General features: G+C 58.1%; 10 protein-coding genes across 10 annotated transcripts; 4 read left to right on the forward strand and 6 right to left on the reverse strand.

Annotated features, from left to right (window-relative positions):
- Positions 1–506: 506 nt before the first annotated feature.
- Positions 507–2,061, forward strand: K452DRAFT_232829 (uncharacterized protein; the record flags this gene model as incomplete). Its single annotated transcript, XM_033537264.1, has 5 exons — positions 507–906; positions 979–1,048; positions 1,210–1,285; positions 1,441–1,790; positions 1,881–2,061. The coding sequence occupies 5 exons, from the start codon at positions 507–509 to the stop codon at positions 2,059–2,061; spliced, it is 1,077 nt and encodes a 358-aa protein (XP_033394841.1).
- A 348-nt stretch (positions 2,062–2,409) lies between these two features.
- On the reverse strand, positions 2,410–4,394 carry K452DRAFT_255268 (uncharacterized protein). The gene is made up of 7 exons (XM_033538350.1): positions 4,064–4,394; positions 3,728–3,826; positions 3,534–3,630; positions 3,373–3,459; positions 3,200–3,266; positions 2,900–3,113; positions 2,410–2,787 (listed from the first exon to the last, which is right to left on the reverse strand). The coding sequence occupies exons 1-7, from the start codon at positions 4,073–4,075 to the stop codon at positions 2,737–2,739; spliced, it is 627 nt and encodes a 208-aa protein (XP_033394842.1). The 5' UTR covers positions 4,076–4,394; the 3' UTR covers positions 2,410–2,736.
- An 80-nt stretch (positions 4,395–4,474) lies between these two features.
- Positions 4,475–6,232, reverse strand: K452DRAFT_290228 (uncharacterized protein). The gene has a single exon (XM_033540964.1). The coding sequence runs from the start codon at positions 6,063–6,065 to the stop codon at positions 4,911–4,913; it is 1,155 nt and encodes a 384-aa protein (XP_033394843.1). The 5' UTR covers positions 6,066–6,232; the 3' UTR covers positions 4,475–4,910.
- On the forward strand, positions 4,508–4,864 carry K452DRAFT_81269 (uncharacterized protein). Its single transcript, XM_033547183.1, has one exon. It carries the CDS (start codon positions 4,590–4,592, stop codon positions 4,815–4,817), a length of 228 nt encoding a protein of 75 aa, XP_033394844.1. The 5' UTR covers positions 4,508–4,589; the 3' UTR covers positions 4,818–4,864.
- Positions 6,233–6,890: 658 nt separating the features above from the next.
- On the forward strand, positions 6,891–7,406 carry K452DRAFT_210544 (uncharacterized protein; the record flags this gene model as incomplete). Its single annotated transcript, XM_033536166.1, has 1 exon — positions 6,891–7,406. A coding segment is annotated over one exon (516 nt), but the record flags the coding sequence as incomplete, so codon positions are not given.
- A 1,599-nt stretch (positions 7,407–9,005) lies between these two features.
- Positions 9,006–9,532, forward strand: K452DRAFT_290231 (uncharacterized protein). The gene has a single exon (XM_033540965.1). It carries the CDS (start codon positions 9,026–9,028, stop codon positions 9,308–9,310), a length of 285 nt encoding a protein of 94 aa, XP_033394846.1. The 5' UTR covers positions 9,006–9,025; the 3' UTR covers positions 9,311–9,532.
- A 473-nt stretch (positions 9,533–10,005) lies between these two features.
- On the reverse strand, positions 10,006–13,098 carry K452DRAFT_311069 (uncharacterized protein; the record flags this gene model as incomplete). The annotated part of the gene is made up of 1 exon (XM_033543387.1): positions 10,006–13,098. The coding sequence occupies one exon, from the start codon at positions 13,096–13,098 to the stop codon at positions 10,006–10,008; it is 3,093 nt and encodes a 1,030-aa protein (XP_033394847.1).
- A 349-nt stretch (positions 13,099–13,447) lies between these two features.
- On the reverse strand, positions 13,448–13,854 carry K452DRAFT_81315 (uncharacterized protein). The gene has a single exon (XM_033547184.1). The coding sequence runs from the start codon at positions 13,812–13,814 to the stop codon at positions 13,491–13,493; it is 324 nt and encodes a 107-aa protein (XP_033394848.1). The 5' UTR covers positions 13,815–13,854; the 3' UTR covers positions 13,448–13,490.
- Positions 13,855–14,229: 375 nt separating this feature from the next.
- Positions 14,230–14,843, reverse strand: K452DRAFT_290235 (uncharacterized protein). Its single transcript, XM_033540966.1, has one exon. It carries the CDS (start codon positions 14,588–14,590, stop codon positions 14,342–14,344), a length of 249 nt encoding a protein of 82 aa, XP_033394849.1. The 5' UTR covers positions 14,591–14,843; the 3' UTR covers positions 14,230–14,341.
- Positions 14,844–16,091: 1,248 nt separating this feature from the next.
- K452DRAFT_81317 (uncharacterized protein) lies at positions 16,092–17,005 on the reverse strand. The gene has a single exon (XM_033547185.1). The coding sequence runs from the start codon at positions 16,866–16,868 to the stop codon at positions 16,329–16,331; it is 540 nt and encodes a 179-aa protein (XP_033394850.1). The 5' UTR covers positions 16,869–17,005; the 3' UTR covers positions 16,092–16,328.
- Between the last annotated feature and the right edge of the window lie 8 nt (positions 17,006–17,013).

Genomic DNA, 17,013 nt, shown 5'->3' on the forward strand with positions numbered 1-17,013 from the left:
TGGAGGGGGTGGAGCGGAAACGGTGGATTTGGCGGAGATCGGTAGATGCGCACGGGGCGGGCTGCAGGGGCTGCGTTGCGGGCTGCGGGCTGCGGGCTGCGGGCTGCGGGCTGCAGGACTGGGGTAAGAGGTCGATGCGGTGACGGGAGCGGCTTACGAGAGGCACATTCTAACGCGTCGGCTCCGGCACACACGCGTTCAACGGATCAAAAATAAAAGGGAAAGCAAAGTGTTGAGAACATAGGTAAAGTCGACATGTTTGACTTTTGTGCTTTTACTGGGGAATTACGGGACCGGGAAGGCAGAGACGCTGATCAGGGTTTCCGTCAACGTCATCGGCTGAGTGAGCTGGAGCTAGCATAGCTGTGAGGTCAAGCCCCCAGCACACAACGCACAGCTATCGTGCACAAGTAGAAATTCTTCCCTTCCCCTACCTCCCCCTGCTCCCAATTCCTCCCAATTCTCCTGCCTCACTCTACTCCACTTCCACACCCTCCTCAACCACAATGCTGCGACCGCAATTCCTTCGCAACGCCCTGCGGCAAGCTTCTCCCCTGGCTTCCCGCGCCGCCGTGCGTCCCCTCTCCGTGACGGCGAGGCTGGACAAGGCCAAGGACCCCAACGAGGCCGCGACGACAGCCGGCGAGCCCGGCGAGTCGGGCGACCAGGAGGGCAAGTTTGCGCGTACTGACCGCAGCGTGCAAATCGAGTACCCCGACGAGGACCACCTGCCGTCGAGCAGGCCGGTCCAGGGCCGCGCCGGCTGGCACTTCAGGCGCACGCTGGCGAGCTTCTCGCTCGAAGGCCGCACCGGCGTCGTCACGGGCGGTGCTCGCGGCCTGGGCCTTGTCATGGCGCAGGCCCTGGTCAACAGCGGCGCTGATGTCGCCCTCGTCGACCTCAACAGTACGTGACACGCAATTCCATTATATTTTCATCCTGTCTAGGTACCTGCTGACAACTCGGCTCGTTGAACAGAGGAGGAGGCTCAGCGGTCCGCCGATGGCCTCATGGAGACGTTCAGGAAGGAGAACCACCACACGGACAGGTACGTGCAACAACAACAACACCAATGGCTCGCGGCCGGGCCCTGGCACCCTCTGGAGAGCAGAATGCCGGACCGCGTGGCCTGCCCCTCTTGGTGGTACCGTGGCTTTCCGGGCCCAGCCAGCCAGCTCCGCGCAACACGCGCTGATGACACACGCACAGGGTGCCCGAGGTGACAGCGCACTACTGCGACGTCGCCAGCCCGGACTCCGTCAACCAGTGCATCGCCGAGATCTTGGTACGTCTGCACCGTCTGCACCCCCACATGCGCGCTACGTCACGCGAGGCCGCCACGGCGCGGGCTGCCCCTCCCCCACACAATAATCCCTACCTAGCTAGCCTATACGGCAATCAGCACCAGCACCAGCAGCTAACGCACCCACCCCCACACAGGCCAAGCACGGCAAGATCGACAACCTCGTCACCAGCGCCGGCTTCACAGAGAACTTCGACGCCATCTCGTACCCGCACGACCGGATGCAAAAGCTGTGGGGCGTCAACGTCGACGGCACGTACCTGTGGGCCGTGGGCGTGGCCAAGCACCTCATGGAGCGCAAGTCGCCCGGCAGCATCGTCATGATCGGCAGCATGAGCGGCGCCATCGTCAACGTCCCCCAACCGCAGGCGCCCTACAACGCCGCCAAGGCCGCTGTTCGGCACCTTGCGTCCAGCTTGGCGGTCGAGTGGGCGCACGCAAACATTCGCGTTAACAGCATTAGCCCCGGGTATATGCTTACGGCGCTGTGAGTTTCCCCTTGTCCATTAATACCACTGCTGTAGCTGCTGTATCAAGACAAACGAACGACACTGCTAACGTTCCTCCTCCCACACAGCACGAAGAAGATTCTCGACGACAACCCCGACCTCCGCAACAAGTGGACCTCGCTCATCCCGCAGGGCAAGATGGGCCAGCCCGAGGATCTCATGGGCGCCGTCACGTTCCTCTCCAGCGACGCTAGCAACTACGTCACGGGCGCCGAGCTGCGCGTCGATGGCGGCTACACTGTCACTTAGGCGCGAGTGTACGAGCCGTATGGCGAGTGTGCGAGCCTGTGAGCCTGTGGGCCTGTGGGCCTGTGAGCCGTCGGGCGAGCTACTGAGTGCGAGCCTTGAGGCAAGCCACTGAGCATAACGCCACCAAAACCAAAAGTTGTGTGCACAAACAAAGCGTGAGCGTGAGCGAGAGCAAAAGAACGAGGGAAAGAGGCGGCAGTTGGGTATAGATGGGGCGTTCAAAGGTCTCTACGCCACGCTATGTGTTTCTCTTTTTCTCTATAATGAGGTTAGTGATGTTGACGTTCTTGGTCTAGCGTATTAGTAGGTATGATTGAATTGAATTGATTGATTGAATTGGATTGGATTGATTGAATTGGATTGGATTGATTGAATTGGGGTTTTTATTTTTTTGAGACTGTGTTTTGTTTGGGTGTTGTTTGGGTGGGGGTTGGTTGTGGTTGTGTGATTTTGGGGTGTTGTGTGCTTGTGCGCCCTCCACTGGGTTGTGCGTGCTCTGGACGTGAAAAGGAAGGAGGAGACAGTCCTGTCCGTCTGTCCATCTGACCGTTCTCGTTCCTCTTCGTTCTTCCTCAGTCATCGCTGCCGCAACCGCTTCCAAACACCACCACACCAGCAGCTTCCTCCCTCGCCCTCACTCTCAACTCGCAACACCTCCTCACTACTCACTACGCATCACTCCTCCCACCACAGCGTCGGCCCCAGCCCCGCCTGCTGCATCGATGCCTGCACACAGCACACATTAGCCTCACTCTCTTCCCAAAAACCAACCCCTCTCCCACTCCCCAAGCCCCCAAAAAAGGACACAAAGCACAAAAACGAAACCACAAGAACTTACAACGACACAATACGGCGACCTCCTCTCCTCGCTTCCCTCGCCACCTTCCCCATTCTCCCCACCAGAACCGTTCGCACCAGCGATAAGCGGTGCCTGCGGTGACAGATCGGTCCATACCTCGGCCTCGACGCGCAGGCGCACCCGCTCTTCCATGTCGAAGAAGAGCTCGTCGCCTGTTTCGGTGGTCCATACCCAGACGGATTCGGCGTTGTTGCTGTGGGGGTGGTGTCAGCTTGGGAAGGGGGGGAGCGGGGGCTAAGGATGGGGGTATGTAGGTGGGGGTTTTAAGGCCGAGCTTACAATTTCACGCCCTCAAACAGGTTGACGGGTCCGGGGACGAAGATGTCGTCGAAGAAGTCGAGTTGGACTGGCCCGCTCGGTGCGACATTAGCGAGTGGTATGAACAAGGAAAAGGAGGAAGGGTGTTTTAGGCAAGGGTGTTTTTTAGGGGAGGAAAGGAAACGAAAACGAACCATTGATGCCCTGTGGATTCGAGCCGCTGATCTTGCCTTCGATGATTTCGCCTTTGAAGGGGCGGAAGACGACGAGGCGGAACTCGACTGTGCGGTGCGTGGGTGTGTTAGCTTGGTTTTGTTTGGGTTGGGAGTAGGGTATAGAGGGAGCAAGACCATACCGTTCACATTCACGATGCCAGTGCCATGGCCTATAAGCCCTTCCGAGGACTTGAGGATATCACGCAGGCAGATGCAGAGGCCGACTTCTTGGATGACCTAACGTTGCATTCCATCCGGCGTAAGCATACCTCTGACTCTGATTCTGGCTCTGACTCTAAAACTCTGGAGGAAAAAAAAAAAAAAAAAAACACACCTTGTTCGCGTACTTGACATGGATCGCGTCCTTGATGGCCTGGATGCTCGATTTCTCAAACTCCTCGGGCTTGATCTGAATGAGGTCCGAGATGGTGGTCTGGCGTTTGCATTAGCGTCCGAACCAAAAAAAACCTACGTTACTTCTTTCCGCCAAAACACAGACAGGAAGCGGTAGCAATAGCTAAAGCAATAGCAAACGACCCGAACGAAGACGCAGAAGCTGGAGCAGAAGCAAAAACACGACGACGACGAGAAAAAGAAAAGAAAGAACGACGAGACCAACGCCGCGCGCGCGCGCGAGCGAGCGAGAGAGCGAGAGAGCTTAGGTACTTACGGTCAAAAACATAGCAGCGACAGTCGTCGTATGCACGACGCAGGAGCCGGTGCTTTTTTGCTTCTACTTTTTTTTCTTTTTGTGTTGTTCTACTAAGGCCAAGGATAGAGCAAACGGGTGAGAGGGAGACGCGGCTTAACTAGGAGTAGGGTGCTGAGAACACCATCGCTGATGGCTGGCAAATGACGAACCGTGGATGCGATGCGCGCGTTGGGCTGGGGAAATTCATGGCCCTCGGCCCACGAAGGCTAGGCTATTTGCCGGCAGTATAAGCTTCACCGCCTAGGTGGGTGTGGCTTGGCGGGCTTGGCGCAGTGCTGTTAGGTAAGCAGTATGTGCTGGGGTGCTCGCCGCCTTGAGTGCGTCTTGGCGCGTTGGTGAGTAAGCGAGTCTTGAGTTGAGTCTTGATTGCACTCCATAGAAATGCACATCGCTCACAAGTCACAACACTCAAGTCAATTTTCTTCATAACAGCAAGAGCTTAACGCATTCAGGCTTTGATTGACAGACAGAGACAATAGATGCTATGCAGTCTCGTACCATGCTCTATCGCGCACGCTATGCCACGCTATACCATGCCATACCATGCATTACACCAAACAACCCCAGCCTAACATCAGGCATACAGCCTTCTTCTCCTCCTCCTCCTCCTCCTCCTCCGCCTCGCCTCCGTAGCGTAAAGAACAAAAAACAAAAAACGTTAAAGAAGAGTCGTGACGTCGTGAACGGATGTGGCTCAAAAACGACAACGTGAACGATATCGAAGACCACCGAAGATCGTCGATGAAGAAATGGACTCGGCGTAAAAAAAGAAGGCCAGTGAGAAACTCTCTCAAGTTATCAGCGCTTACACCATCGTCAACAGCGCGCCAACAGCTCCCGCAACACCCAACACCAGCCCCGCGCTCCCCAGACGCGGCGCCGCAGCCGAGCTGCCATCACCGCTGCTGCTACCGCTGCTGCTCGAGTCGGCGCTCAGCTGCGTGACAGGCAAGTCCTTGCGGCCCGTAGCATCGGTGACGCCGTTCAAGGCATCGACGGCCTTGATAGCCGTGGTATCGGAGGAGTTTGCGACGTTGAAGAAGTCGACCAGGACGCCCCAGGGGGCCTTGCCATACGTGACGGCGCAGGTGGCAGCGGAGGCGCCGACGCTGCCGTCGCCGGACACGGCGTTGGTCTGCTCGAGGCGGGCGGTGTCGGGGGTCTCGATGCCAAAGGAGCCGGCCGAGTACAGGAAGTGGTTCATGAGGAAGAGCTGGTTGCTCTTGGCGGCGGCGGCGGCGTCGCCCTTGAGCGCCGTCGGCCGGTCCGGCGTGCAGCTGAAATTGGCCGGCGACGTGTTGTCGTAGCTGTTCTCGTACAGGAAGTTGAACTCGTCCATCAGGTAGGTAGCGTTGGCGGAGGCGGCCTCGTCGGCGTCCAGGCTGGCCACAAATGTCACCAGGCGCGTCTTGGCGTCGATGAGGCTCTGCAGGGTAGGCCAGGAGGTGGGGGCGGTGGAGGCGCTCTTAGGCGTGTAAGCGTAGTCAGCGATGGCAGCGTCGTCGAACTCGGCCTTGAGCTGCGCGGCCGTCGCGTCGTCCGAGTTGACGAGCACGAGCGTGACGACGTCGTTGGCGTTGGCGTCGAGCCACGTCTTGATGTCGGCCAGCCACTCGCTCAGCTTGCCCATGTCCAGCAGGTTGCACGACGAGTGGCACAGGTGCCATTCTGACGCGCCGCTGTCGCCCGTCACCTGGTGCACCTGGGCGCTCAGCAGCCGCACCCCCGCGTCCAGCTGCGTCGTGCTGTTGTAGAACTGGTTGCCCGACGTCGAAAACGACGTGCTGCTGTCGCGCACAAAGGCGCTGTCGTGCGCGCCCAGGTGCGTAATGTTGCCGTACGACCGCGAGCACAGCGAGGGTGAGTTGTTGCACGCCGTCGTCGTCGATTGGGCCGTGCTCGTGGCCGAGAGGAGGAATGTTGCCAACCCGGCGGCCCGGGCGAGGGGTTTGAAGATCATGGTTTCACGAACTTGCAAATATAGTGTAGTAGATAGGTAGATAAGAGGAGCAAACGATTCTCTTTCTTATAGCGAGCGTAAACAGGCAGAGGAAACCTGGAGGACGGGATAGAGATAAGAGTATGAAAAAAGGAGAAAACAAGCAAATCCTTTCCCTTTTTCAAAGCAGGAAGAAAAAAGGCACAGCAGCGAGGCAGCGCAGACTTATAAATATCGCGCCCTCACCCAGCTCGTAAGGTGCACCGCCTCGCCCGCTACGAGGTCCTGACGCGGCTAGTTTCAGTCATCAACGGATCCGTGCGGGCGGCCAATAAAGGGCGACGCGCGGTGGAGGCTCAGACACGGGGCGCCCATGGCCTGTTGCAATCTTGCGACGAGATGAGTGCGCGAAGGGGAGGTCTTGGGGTCTTGGGGTCTTGGGATTCTTGGCCTTGCGCGGGGTCATGTCCATCCATCATCTGCGTAGGGCAGACGCATCGCCCGCCGATCCCGCGCCCGCCCCGTCCGTCCGCCCTGGAACCTGTTACTTTTTGTTCCATCCATACCTAGCGTCATTGTTAGGCAGCCCAGGCCCCTCTCTCCCCCCCTTCACCGTAAGTATATACTGCTGCTGCTGCTGCTGCTCGTGCTTTCCTCAGCTCTCCACTCGTCGCACCACACGCTCCGTAACGCGCGCCCGGAAACCTAATCCTAAATATAACCCAATCTCCACCCATCTCCACAACCATGTCGACCACGACCGCCGAGGACAACAACACCACCACCACCGCAACCGGCACCCTGACCCTGCGCGCCCCCTCCTCCGCCCACGACCCCTCCGCCCCGCCGCCCGCGCCCGCCTGGCTCGCCGGCACCTGGCACGTCACGCACAGCACGCTGCCCATGTGGCGCAGCAAGCGCAACGTGCGCATCACGTACACGCCATTACCCGAGACCTCGCCCCCGCAGCTGGACGACCTCGTCGAGTACCAGCCGCAGCACAGCGCGCACGTGAAGACGGTGCGCGGCGTCGACAAGCCGGCTGCTGACGGCGCGGGCTGGGCCTGGGACTGGCGTGGTAGGGGCTGGCTTGTTGTTGCTACGAGTCGCTGGGAGGTGCTGGGGTTCGGGGACGAGGCTGTTGATAGTGCTGGTGTTGCTGATGCTGCTGTTGATGGGAATAGCTGGGCGGTCACGTATTTTGCGAAAACGCTGTTTACGCCCGCCGGTATCGACGTCTATAGTCGGAGGCCGGGAGGCGTGCGGCCGGACACACTGCACCAGATTAAGACGCAGTTGGCGGGGTTTGAGGACGAGGGGATGCAGAGGCTGGCGCGCGAACTGTTTGAGGTGCAGGGAGATGAGCGAACGAGTGCGTGAGGGGGTGAGTAGTGGGGGTGGTGCTGCTGCTGCTGCACTTTGTATCTTCTCCCATACCCACCCAGTTCCGTTCACGCTCTTGGCCTCATCTGGCATAGAAGCTGAAGAGATAATAGAGACGACAGAGACGTCAGACAGGCGTACAGAAAGATGTAACGAAACAATGCACAGCGAGCCTTTTAATTCCCAAAGTCATCTTCCTCTCTCTCTCTCTCTCTCTCTCTCTAGCAACCAACAGAAGAATATAAAAAAAAAAAAAAGCCTATTCAATTGTCTCCTCACTCCATAGAATAACCCTTTTTCGCATCAACCAAGCCCCCGCCCCCATCTTCCCGCCTCACAAGCTCACACAGCACCCACACCCATCTCCACACCCACACACCACACGCACGCACGCCCACCTACCCCGCGACGCCGCTGCCGCACCAACGCGACACGCAGCGTCTGGGCGCCGCTACCTAGGTACCGCAGTGTACCGCAGTGCAGTGTAGTTTAATTTGACGGGATCGGATCGGATTGGATTGGGGCAGTGCTGTGTGCCTTGCTCTCTTTCGCTCACTCTCATCTCTCTTGCGCAAATACGCCATCTACTAGGCACCTACCTAGCCACGCCATAGCTCCCCCACCTAGTAGTACCCTCCAAAGACGCAATTTCCTGCGCTGTGCCAAGCGAGGCAGTGCAGTGCTCGCTGTGCTGTGCTCGCTATCGGATTTAGAGTTGACGAAAGAAGGGGAGGGTTTGGGTTTGGGTTTGGTTTTTGCTAGGCTGGGTGCTAGATGCTGCGCCTGACGCTGGGCGCTTGGCGGGCTTGGCGGGGGGTAGGGTAGGGGTGAGGTGGCGGAAGAGGGAGGGGAGGGGGAGGGAGGTAGCTGGGTGGTTCTATGGTATAGATTAGTGAGAGTGGGGGTGCTTGAAGTATGAGAAGGTTAAATGGACAGGGTGGGATAAGAAATTAGCTAAGAGGAACGTAAAGTTGATGAATGAAAAAGGAAAAAGAAAAGCTATTAGAGACTATTCAACCCGGGGAATGACTTACTTGTGTTCTGTTCTGTTCTGTTCTGTTTGAGTTTATGAATCTCCGAAAAGCATTACCGCAAATCGGAAGGTGTAGTAGTCTCTGGTTGTATGTAGTCTCTGGTTTATTCTTGTTTCAATGATAGTTTAGTTTAGCATGCGGAAGCTTACGCTCCACGAAGTAGTTGTTGAATAAGGACTTTTATGTCCTGGCGTATCTGCAAGCAAGATAAACTTGCTTCTGTGACACGGGCTGAGTCGTAGATATATCCACACGAGTGGAACATGCGGAAGAATTAAGTCTTGTACCTAAAGAGAGGTTAGTTAGGGATTCGAACTCGAGAGCTGCGTGGTGCGTGCTTAGGTTAGTGAATAGTCTCTGATAGCTTGAGCAACGTAGAGGGACGAGTACGCCATCTAGCTTTTTGATAGTGGGGGATCTGGCTGAATGGTTGATGTATTGGAGGGAGGCGGGGAGCCGGTGTTAGTGTTAGCTCTATAAGTATTGTCTATTGGTTGTGCTGCGTGCAGTTGTGTATAGTCATTTGTAGGGAAAAGTGTTGTAGGGAAGTGTGCATGTATAGGCATGCTAGGCGTGCTGGCTTGGCATGTCCGTACATCCGCACCGCAACCTCAAGAGCTTATTCGCATCTATCCTTCTATCACTGCATCCGCGCCAGTCAATCATGCACTGCCAACACAAGCACTCTCAATTCTAGGTATCTCTTTTCCAGCCCTCACTTCTCACTTCTCCCACTCTCTCCCACCACTCCAAACCACCAAAACAAGAAGAATAAGTAAACAACCAACCAACCAACCAAACAGGCACTCAAGCGCTGCTGCACACAAGAACGGAACCAGACCAAACTAAGAAGCCAAGAAACTCAAAAAACAGGAAAAACCGCAGGGATATAATACAAGCAGCCACCCACACCCGCCCACCTCTCCACTCCCTCTCGTCCACTGGTAGGGGAGCAGAGGAGGTGCAGCCAAACATCACTCCAATCCAACTTGAAACTAAACATATCGGAAGCCTTAGAAGCAAACAGGCAGAAAGAAGCAGATAACGAAAAGGCTAGAAGAGAACAAAAAGGGGGGGGGGGGGGGGGGGGGGGGGAAGAAGAAGAAGAAGAAGACGAAGCCAACAAAAAGCAACAAGACAGCCACCACCTCGCTCTTCCTCCACCCCCAACCAAACCTCAAGCCCGCACGCATGCACGCACGCACACATGCAGCATCATCGCACAGGAGCATATGTATGCGCATGCACGCGCGCAGGCAAGAGTCCCGTCCGAGCACTGCGCGAGTCAAAGCCAGCTCACTGCTTAGGAAAGTACACGCAGCCCGCCCGCCAAATCCAACACCCGCCGAGCCACCCGCGCAGCTAACCAAGCAATCAGGCGAGCGAACAAACTAGCAGCCAACCGCACCGCTCCGCACCGCTCCGCACGCAGCCGACACAACAAACCGCGGACACGGCCGCACCACACCACCGCACGAAACGAAACCAGCCGTGCCGTGCGAGCGGCGCGGCACGGCACGCTTCGCTCCCCATCTCATCGCACCTCACCTCGACGGGTCAACGTAAAACTGTCTCTCCCTCTCTTGCTCGCGTTCCCTTTCACGATCCCTCTCCCCAAGCACATCCGCCAACGGGCCCCCCTGCACCGGCAACACCGGGGGCGCCTCAATGCGCAGCCTCTCCTTCCGCTCCTTCCGCTCCCCCTCACTGCTCTCATCAGAATCGTACTCGTCGTCCCTGTCCCTATGCCGGCGGTGATGGCGCCGCTCCCGGTCGCGCTCGTCGTGCCGATCACGTTCGCGGTCGCGGTCGCGGTGCTCCCGGTCATGGTGCCGAGATTCGCGGCGGTACTCGTCTTCTTTGTCACGCGTTAGCGCGGTGAGAACTTGGTCAAGGACGGGGGTGATGAGGGCGGAGAGGGTGCGGGGAGGGCGAGAGGAGCGCTCGGCGTCGCCATCGGACGGCGGCGCTGCGGCGTGCGGTGAAGAGGAAGAAGTGTGCTCGCCGCGGTCGTCGCCGCCATGCCGCCCATGGTCGTGTGAGGAAGAGTGCCGCCGCCGATGCCTGCGCTTGTGCTTATGATGGTCGCCGTGTGTGCGCGCGTCGTCTTTGCTCCTGCTCCTACTCCTACTTCTGTGTCGCTCGCGCTCGCCATTGTCATTGTCCGACAACGACGACGATGACGACGAAGTCAGGGCAGCGGGCTTCCGCGGCACTTCCGCATCCGACGAGGCATGCACGTCTGGAGGAGCTGGAAGAGATTTATATTTACCTCTGCCGTCGCGGATCTCGCGTGTGCGATCCGCCAACTTCTGAATGTCCTCCTTGGTGAGGACCCGCAGCACAATCACGCAGTCCATCCGCTCCTCAAACCGCTCCTTCGCTTCCTCCAGCGCTTCCGGGTTGACGAGGCGTCGGTCGATCTTGGTCCAACGTGCGTCCGGCGGGATATCTTTGCCCTTCTTGGCATCCTTCATAGGCGCGACACCCTCGCGAATTGGGTTCGGGTCTTCGGGAAATTTCTCAGTCGGCTTACGTAGGATCCCCTTTGGTGGTGGCGTCGACTCTTTGTCAGACTTGGGTAGGGTGACGATGCGCACGCGGCCCTTGTCGTCTCTCTCCTCCGGCGCTGACATGGACCCCGGCTCGTCGACCAGGGACTCGCCGAAGACGCTGTTGTGGCGCTCGCTATATCTGTCGTACTTTTGGTCGCTTGGGCCATCATCTCTAGTGCGTCCCGTCTCTTCCCGACCCCGTCGTTCGTGGCGCTCTCGCCTACGACGTTCTTTTTCGCGTTCGGAGTCACTCGCCGTCCGGTCAACGCTGCCGCTTGAACGCTCAAGCTCTTGTTGGATCCGACGTCGATAGTCCTCGTCAGGGTCCAGGGTCTCGGTAGGCTTGTCGCGAGGCTCACGCCTCTCGCGCTCCCGCACGTCTTCGTAGTGCCTCTCCCGAGGAGCCTCATCGCTGTCATCGGAACGCTTCTTTCTCGGCTCGCGGCGTCTTTCTTCGTCAGAGTCTTGTTTGTGGTCGCGAGCATGGCGTGGAGCACCATATGCTGCGCTGACTGCGGCAACGGCTGCAGGAGCAATGCCTGCAAGGAGGTCTCGGTCCCGGTCACGGCGGTCGTCGCGATCCCTGTCGTGATCCCTGCGCCGCTCCCGCTCTCTGTCACTTTCGTAATCACGTTCACGAGGTCTATCCCGTTCGTAGTCTCTGTAGTCACGATACTCCCTTCTGCCCTCGTCGCGTGGCGGGGCGGGAATATAATCATTGACATTTGGAACTTGCACGGACGGATCAACTTGGTATAGCGCTGGCGGAGGTGGTCGGCGGTCCAGCGACTCCTCTCGAGGGTATGGATCGACATTGCTGGGCGGTCGAATACCGAAGCCTCGGGCTTCGACATCGGGATCCTCAAACCGCCTGGATGACCGCCGGGGATCAGAGCGATCGTCATAATCATCTCGGTACGCATAGCGATCTTCGCGTCGGTCGTCTTGATGCACAAGAGGCTGTCTCACCGACGATGTACGTTCCGGCACACGGTAGGTATCATCGCGGTGGTAGGAGTCGGCGGTGCTGGGCCTGTCTCTGGACCTGTCTCGGGGTGTGGGGCGTCCATAATCACGCACACTCCCGGACCTGCCCACAGGTGCCTCGTTGATTCTGTCAAAGCCCCGAGTCGTGACCGGCGGGCCGAGCTCTCGAGCAGACGATCGCGGGCCATAAGCCTCCACCATGCTGAGTGGACGCCGGCTGCCGCCATCAACGCTGCCCCGACGATCCCGGCGCCAGCTTGGCTCGGTATCTCTATACATGCCCGCAGCGTTCGTGTACGAATAGCCTTCATCGTTCAGGTCCTGGCGTTTACTACTCGGGTGGTAATTCCCGGAATGCCTGTAGCTGCCGCTTTCACGTTTATGGGCAGTGTCGAGCTCCCGTGGGTCTACCCGAACAGCTTTGCCATCGTCTATGCTATAGACCTTTCTGTGTCCGTGGGAGTGACCTTGCTTCGACGATGAGGACCGTTGTACCGAGGTAGCGGGCGTGACGTAAGTGTTTGCACGACTGTCGTACGAGCGCGATGGTGGGCTGGTCTGTCTGTCATGGGAATGGACTACGGTGTTATGCGTCGTTGTCCGCAGAGGCATGCCGCCAGACACGACCGTGGCTGGGCGCTGGCGTTCCTCGATGGTGGAATGGCGGGGTCGTCCAGAGTAAGCATCATAGCCCGCAACACTGCTTCTCGTGGCGGCGCTGGGTTGGGTGGAATAGTTGGTGGTCGACGAGGGCACAATGCGCTCCCCGCTCGACCTCGGCGATCTGTAGGTGGTGTTGTAGTAGGCATCGTAGCCGAAGGTGCCGGTCGAGGCGCGCTCGGGCACAGCCAGGCGCCTGCTGCCTGGCGACGGCGGCCTATGGTAGTGTCTCGAGTCCATGGGTTGACGGCGCGGCGAGACTGGGGTAGGTGACTGCGGGACGGGTTGGACGTGGTGGTCGTGGGACTGCGGGTGGACGGGCGGGAGGGAAAGGCGTCTGGCGTAGTAGGCAGCGGGGCGTTGTGGTGGACGGGATTTGGCCTGGGGCGCGGGCGCGGGCGCAGGCGCTCGCGAGGGAAGTAAGACGCTACTCATGGGGGCCGGAGTCAGCGTGACAGAGCCGCGAAGGAAGCAGACTTGGGGCCGGGCACTCACCGGTTTTATTCAGAGCAATATGTAGGAAATTGTGTTGTAGACGTGATGATCAAGCGACCCCGGCCGCGATGTCATGGAAATGGGGCCTCGCGGTGGCCACGACTGCAGATACTCGGCACAGGCTGATCGCTGCAAAGACCCGTCGCAGGGATGGAGGGCTGGCGCGTGCTGCCCGCGACAAATGCGGAGGCGGATGTGCGTGTGAGCTGGCGGTGAGTTGGGCGCGATGATCGCTTCGTGGTCGCGCTCTTCTTCTCTCCGCCGTATGCTTTTCTCTCGTCTCTTCGTGTGCGCGGCGGGAGACCTGCTGCTTCATGCCTGACGCACCCCGGCTACATACCAATGACATTTTGCGCCACTGACGCGACCCACTCTGCCATTCGCCCATGGCAGCTTCGCTCCTGACGCCAGCTGTCCCAATAGTCCCCAATGCCCGTTCGTTTCAATGCTGCCATGTCTCTCTTCCACCGGCTGCGTCCGCCCGCCCGCGAGCTAAAACATGACCCTGTGTCTTCTATTCCTACGCTGCTGCCCGAGCATTCGAGTGCCCGATGTCTTCGGCTTACCTGAAGACCGTTGACTTGCCCCACTGCGCACGTGTGGCGTCGCGGAGGCTGCCTTTGCCGGATCAGCACGGAGCCTTTCTTCTCCATCATCCCGTCCAGCCTAACCGTCGCCTATTAGCTCAAGTCAGCCCTATCCGGCCGCGACAATTTCCCTGGGCCTGGATTAATCCCTCAAAGCACCGGCGCGAATAAGAGCTGCGACATTAGCGAAGAGACTGATGGCCCGATGGTTTCGAATGTTCGATCAGGCCCAGTTTGATCATCGTCGATTTCCGTTTGCTCATCTTGAGGCTTGCGGCTCCACTCGAACGGCCGCGACTCCTCGAGTCGCCAGCTCAAAATGCACCATCCGATTAAAGCAGCCATTGTCTTTCGCAACACGAGTACACGTACGCAAATAGACAGGTAAGGGAGAACACGCAGAGGCAAAAGCGGGCACCGACGACTATATTGCCGCATGAGGTTTAGCATTACCATGGATTACAGCGTATGGTCACGCGGCTATTCCTTTTCAGCCTCCGGTGAAGTCTCAACGTGCCCTGCCGGTGCCGGCGTCCTTCCTTCTGGCCCGGTTCCAGATCGTTTCGACAAAACTGGGGCCCGGACAGATCGCCGGATCAAAAGTGTGGGGGCAATTGCTGAGACGTTGCGTTCGTAATTTGTGGGGGGCCAAGAGGTGTCCTTTTGTGAGTCCTCGTAGACAGACGTGTGCACTGCCTCCTGTCTCTTGAGCAGTTTCTCCTCAGGAAGCAGTCAGCTTCATACCACATACTCGTACCACCTTCGATTACGCCTCTGACGCCGGAGCCGGAGCCGCAGACGCCGATCCCCGAGCAAAGGAGATAGTGGAGGAGAAGTCGAACCATCTCTGACCTGCCCGGCATATATCATTTTTTCAAAAAATCTCACATGCCAGATCCCGCAGAGCAGCTGCAGCAGGCGTCGCAGAAAATATGCTCGCCACGCAGCTGCAATTGGCGAATGGCTGCCTCATGAGGGCGATGACCCACTCAGTATGCAACTGGTGGGAATGGTGAAGAAAAGAGCATGAGGAACGCAGTACACGTGGTTAACATCGACAGAAAAAGCAGTTCGCATCTATCGCCACCACAGGCTGCAGACGCTTTATGTACGGCCGGGCAAGGGTCCAAGAACAGGCTGCAAGCAATTCTAACCGCTGGGTTTATTTTTAATAAATGCAGGGCGGTCGTTGTAGCTCAACAAACACGCACGCAGAACCCGCTCGCTAGCCCGAAGCAGCCGACATTCTCTCCCCAACTGACCACCGCAGTCATCTCACGACCACCAGCATTCCGACGAAGCCTCTACTCGAATGTTTTGACGTCAAATCAAGAATGGGCGTCAGGTGCGCATGCAGCACGCTGAGTCGCGCAAGCGGGCCAATACCCAGCCCGCGCTAATCCCGACCACTCACAATGGGCAACGTCAAAGGATTGACGATGATCACCTTGGACAACGACTGCCATGATGATGCCCCCCGGGATTCGGGAGCACGGCGTCGGCTATTGGAAAAGACGACTGTGGCGATCACGACTGACGCCTGATGCGTGCACGCGCTGTCCTCGCCGCAAAAAAGGCCCATCACTGCCTTTGTCGAACGTCTTGCATACCGTGGCTGTTCATCTGCCGCCTCGTTCTGACAATCGCCACAGCGACGGTCTGATGCGTCGAGCCATTCGTTCTTTACGCGCCTATGACTCCATCATCACGGCCATAAAGTCCCTTCGGCATCACTGCTCTCGCCCCAATTTCGTGACGCCTCCTTCTACCTACCTCCACTGCTACCATCCCCGCATCGATACCAAGTTTCGCACCACAACGATGCCATCTCTCCATCTCTCTTCCTCCGCCAGATCGGCATCCTGCCGCTCCACCCCCACCATCACGCTCCACCAGAACGTCGCCCGCAAAGCCAAGTCTTTGACCGCTCATCTGTCCTCCACCTCGACCAGCACCACTACCGCCAGCACGGCATCTCGCAGCTCCTCCACCTCACCCTCCTCAGCCCCCAGGAGGACTCCAACCACAGCCATCGTCGTACCTGCCTGCTCCTCCAGCATGCCATCCTCGCTCCGTCCCCGCTATCAAGACCGCGCCTACTCCCGCTAGCCAATTAGCCAGCCGCACAGCATCAGCGGGATTGCGGAGCCGCTGTTGCCGGGGATGTGGAGCCGAGAATGGTGGTGACGCCAGAGATGGGGATGTGGTGTGGGGAGTCAGTGACTGATATGCGGAGTGATGTACACTGGCACATCAAACAGCCTGCCCATCACGGCCGTGCGCGGAGCCACGCCATCCCAGGCCACCCACCGGCGCCTGTCAGGCCTCCGCCGTCGCCGCCGCCGCCGCCGCCACCCCCGCGGATGGGTGATCTCCACACGCACGCACCCCGCATGTCTTGACTCGTTGCGTGGATGGCCAGCGTGTGGAGGGTGCGTATTGGTGTTGCGGAGATCAGACAGAGTTAAATGTGATCGGTGATGGTTGTGGTGGTTGTGGGGAAGGGTATGGCGGCCTGGGTCGCCTTGCCTTGCTTTGCCAGCCCTCTCTGCCTGCCGTCTCGTACGGTAGGCTGTGAGGTGGCTAGCAGTCTGGCGGTCTGCCAACCCGCCACCCCAACTGCCTGCTACCTCCACCACCCACCAGCACATCAGTACTTCCGACCATCGCTCTACTCTGGCGGCCTACTACCATGCGTGGCAGCCAGAGTGGCGGGTGGAGAGACTGGAACGCCCGCCACCAATGGTCACGCCACGGTGTACGCGGCCACCAGCCACTCAACAGGTACCAGCGTCCCGTTGGGGTACGCGAGCATTGTCGCCGCTGTCGCTTCAGATGGTATGGGAACGGGGCAGTGCTTGGTATCTGCCTCGCTGTAGACTTTGGCCGGGTCTGGTCTGTCCAGGAGGAAGACAGTGGTGCTGAGACGAGCCACGAGTTCTGTCTGGGCTGGGAGCCTGAAACGGGAGTAGCATTGGGGTTGGGGTTCTCTGTTTGGAGGTGTGGAGTAAAATAGGACTGTACTTTAAAGGTGAGGCTTCGAATAAGTTGCCTACCCGCGTAATAACATATATAAATGCACCTAATGTGTCTAAGCTCTCTTATACCCCGATAACTATACATTTCCGTACACTTATGTGATACTTTTTCTTCTTATATATCTAAACCTTCGTGATTTTTATCTTTACTTCATATTAATTTTTCATATACAAAGAACCAGCACACACACATATATATTAAATATATTTATACTTGTAAGGCTACACAC

Source organism: Aplosporella prunicola (genome assembly GCF_010093885.1).
Source record: "Aplosporella prunicola CBS 121167 unplaced genomic scaffold K452scaffold_21, whole genome shotgun sequence".
Lineage (NCBI taxonomy): Eukaryota > Fungi > Ascomycota > Dothideomycetes > Botryosphaeriales > Aplosporellaceae > Aplosporella > Aplosporella prunicola.

Bases quoted from the DNA above. Each gene is read 5' to 3' on its own strand.
- K452DRAFT_290235 (XM_033540966.1), bottom strand. From the start codon at position 14,590: ATGGTTCGACTTCTCCTCCACTATCTCCTTTGCTCGGGGATCGGCGTC.
- K452DRAFT_81317 (XM_033547185.1), bottom strand. From the start codon at position 16,868: ATGTATAGTTATCGGGGTATAAGAGAGCTTAGACACATTAGGTGCATT.
- K452DRAFT_290231 (XM_033540965.1), top strand. From the start codon at position 9,026: ATGCTAGGCGTGCTGGCTTGGCATGTCCGTACATCCGCACCGCAACCT.
- K452DRAFT_255268 (XM_033538350.1), bottom strand. The intron at 3,460-3,533 runs GTATGGTCTTGC...CGCACCGCACAG, and splicing joins TGGCATCGTGAATGTGAACG to TCGAGTTCCGCCTCGTCGTC. The intron at 2,788-2,899 runs GTAAGTTCTTGT...TGCTGTGTGCAG, and splicing joins GGTCGCCGTATTGTGTCGTT to GCATCGATGCAGCAGGCGGG.
- K452DRAFT_290228 (XM_033540964.1), bottom strand. From the start codon at position 6,065: ATGATCTTCAAACCCCTCGCCCGGGCCGCCGGGTTGGCAACATTCCTC.
- K452DRAFT_81315 (XM_033547184.1), bottom strand. From the start codon at position 13,814: ATGATGGAGAAGAAAGGCTCCGTGCTGATCCGGCAAAGGCAGCCTCCG.
- K452DRAFT_81269 (XM_033547183.1), top strand. From the start codon at position 4,590: ATGCAGTCTCGTACCATGCTCTATCGCGCACGCTATGCCACGCTATAC.